Source organism: Echinops telfairi, unplaced genomic scaffold (assembly GCF_000313985.2).
Source record: "Echinops telfairi isolate 266 unplaced genomic scaffold, ASM31398v2 ScPeMD7_5592;HRSCAF=6446, whole genome shotgun sequence".
Taxonomy (NCBI): Eukaryota; Metazoa; Chordata; class Mammalia; order Afrosoricida; family Tenrecidae; genus Echinops; species Echinops telfairi.
Window position 1 is genome coordinate 47,101,592 of NW_022109491.1, and position 3,026 is coordinate 47,104,617.

At 40.0% G+C, this 3,026-nt stretch overlaps 1 protein-coding gene across 1 annotated transcript in view; it reads right to left on the bottom strand.

The window, feature by feature from the left end:
* Window positions 1-3,026, bottom strand: part of RALGAPA2 (Ral GTPase activating protein catalytic subunit alpha 2) — a 364,385-nt gene that overhangs the window by 263,810 nt on the left and 97,549 nt on the right. Inside the window, exon 16 of the mRNA XM_045295177.1 lies at window positions 2,045-2,185. Coding sequence (XP_045151112.1) covers window positions 2,045-2,185 — 141 coding nt within the window. The remainder of the gene's footprint in view (window positions 1-2,044; window positions 2,186-3,026) is intronic.

Genomic DNA, 3,026 nt, shown 5'->3' on the forward strand with positions numbered 1-3,026 from the left:
ACAAATAAGGAATCCTACTTCGCGGAATTTCATTTATCATGGTAGGGTCTAGAACCGATTAACCGCGATAAACGAGGGTTCACTGTATATCATTATATGACATTTCACATTTATGAGAATAGTAAAAATATATGCTTAAATCACTTTAAAGTAAGGTAAGGCTCTCTCCCATGTAACCTCTCCCCTTGGATAAATATTTTTTTTATTCTTGAGAGAGGCCAGACTTTGGGGTCAGTTGTGGCCTCATTATCAACTGTGGCTTCAGGTCACAAACATGTGAAAAGGAGGCACAGTAAAACAAACCGGATACACAGACCCCCAGATTCACTGTTTTTCCACCTATGAGTTCTGGGGTCAGTGGGTAGAGGTCTTGGATAGGGGAGCATTTCCATTGTTGTTGTTCTTAGGGGCCACTGAGTTGCTTTCAACCTATAGCACCATTGGTTCTTGTTCATATGCTACTTCCTGAAATGGTGGAGACTGCTGGCTAGTTCTTTTTAGGACTTTGAATATTCCTCCCATCTTTTCTTGATGCTTCAGCTTCTTTCAATATTTTGCACACAGAATTAGAAAACCAAAGGGGAAGAACACATTCAGCAGATCTGAAACTGAAAGAACTCAAGAAAACCTTCAAGCCTTGAGTTGCAATTGTGAAAGATTCTAAGTCACATTTTATTATAATATTTGGCTTTGTCTTCTCAAGTTGCCCTTTGAAATTTCTATTCAACTCTTTGACTTCATCATTTCCTCCATTTGCTTGAACTACCCTATAATTAAGAAAAAGTTTCAGAGTCTCTTCTGACCTCCACTTAAATTTTTTTTTCTTTCTGGGAGCTTGTCACCATGCTTGACGCCACTCTGATGACTTATCTCACCTCAGTCACAATTCGAATGCCCTCAGACTTGAGGGGCCTGTGTTAGGCTGGGCTGACTTAGAGAAACAAACCAAGTGACACTCATATATGTGTAAGAAAGAGCTTTACATCCAGAATTAAACATCAAGGAAACATCCTAGCTCAGTCCAACTCGAGTCCATAAGTGCGATACTAGTCCACAAGTCCCTCTTCAAGTCACACAGCCACAATGCAAGGATGCAACACGATCACAGGCTAGTAGGTGCCAGGTGTTGTGGATCCGAGGTCGGTGGAAAATATGGCAAGGTTCTAGCAGCTCTCCTCACGGCCAGAGGCAGAGATACAGAGAGAGGCCAGCTTCTAGACAGCTATATATCTCTGTCGCCTCCAAGAGAGGGCATCAGGCTGTGAGTTGACTGATAGGCTAAACTCCACCCATATCTTCTTTTAGGTGCCATTTTGGCACCAGAAATCCTAACTCTCACAGGGACCATTCTCTGTTACTATCTCCAACAATATTCTGCTTCCATTCTTTGTGCCTTCAGTATCTGATAATCTTTCATATTTATACATGAGGTTTCTCAGCAGCTCCTTCTTTCAAAGTGGGGACCCAAGTCCTTTTTTGTTATCTATTCTTAGTCTGGAAACTCCACTGAAACCTGTTCACTTTGGGTGACCTTGCTGGCATTTGAAATACCAGTGACATAGTTTCCAGCATCACACTGACACATAAGCCAGCACAGGACAACAAACTGACAAACAAGTCATGGGGCATTCCCCAAGGGAACAAAAACTCAACATAGTTCCGGATAGGATAAGTCTGTGCCTGCCTGAAAATTCTGGCTGAATACGACTGGATTTGGTTCGAAATGGCACTAGCCCAACCAAAGTCATAGTGTAAAGAGAGACTTGCAGAGGACAGCCATCGGTGGCTGCAGAGGATGAAGCAGCCTCAGGGCTACTTACAAAATGACTCCAGGATCCTGAGAGGTATTTGGCCACTGAAGTTTCATGAAATGCTAATTTTCACAAATAACCAGGTCTTTAGACCCTAGCCATATTGCTAAGTGAAGAGTAGATGTCTAGTCTTTCATACTAGACACAATTTAAATGTATTTTCAAAGTAAAACACGTTATTCACTGTTTACAAGTTTAAGCACCAGTCTCCTTGCTTGCTCCTCAATACTCACCATGAGACACATCTGAGCACAGCTGGTTAGTGATATCTGATGCGCTGCTGCTCCGAAACATCTGCTGCTGTGGTTCCTCCACCACGAGGTGGCCAGCTTCTATACCAGGTGTATTTTCTAAGTGTTGACATTCTTCCACTTCTGTCAGTTGACATAAAACATGTCTTTAAAATTTTTAAAAACAATTTCACTGATTAAAGTAGATGATTCTATAAGTGAAATGCTAGGTGCTTTTAAAAAACACCTCAAATATCTTATGCAGTAAAATAGTTTGTATTTGTATGATAAAGCTCTCTACACTGGCATTCCACTCCAAAATCATTTTTATTCAACAAAGTAAAGGAAGCAGAAAAGAATGCCACTAAAAGAGACTAAGAAATGTAAAACTCATTTGCTGTTTCAGGAGCAATCATACAAAAGAACCAAAGATGTGGGAGATGCATGCAATGGGCAATTAACAGGTGAGGAAATTAGAAAGCAATACAGACACAGACACAGATGCATACAAATAAAATTAAAATAAAATTAAGGAAAAACAAGAGAGTTGTTTTTATCATTCTTTTCAACAGATAAATGCACAACTATCTAAAATAAAATTTTTAATTATTGGTTTGCATCACCACATTGTAACAGGTTTTTCTTTATATGTGACCTTTTGGGGTCCTGGGTTTGCAGTTCTGCCAAGATTACTTGCTAGATCACAATCTTTTTTAAAAATTTAATCATTTTATTGGGGGCTCATACAACTCTAATCACAATCCATACATGCATCCATTGTGTCAAGCACATTTGTACATTTATTGCCCTTATCATTTTCAAAACATTTCCTTTCCACTTGAGCCCTTGGTATCAGTGCCTCATTTTATCCCCTCCCGCTCCGCTCCCCCCATCCCTCATGAACCCGTGATAATTTATAAATTATTATTATTTTGTCATATCGTACACAGTCTGACTCTCCCTTCACCCACTTTTCTGTTGTCCA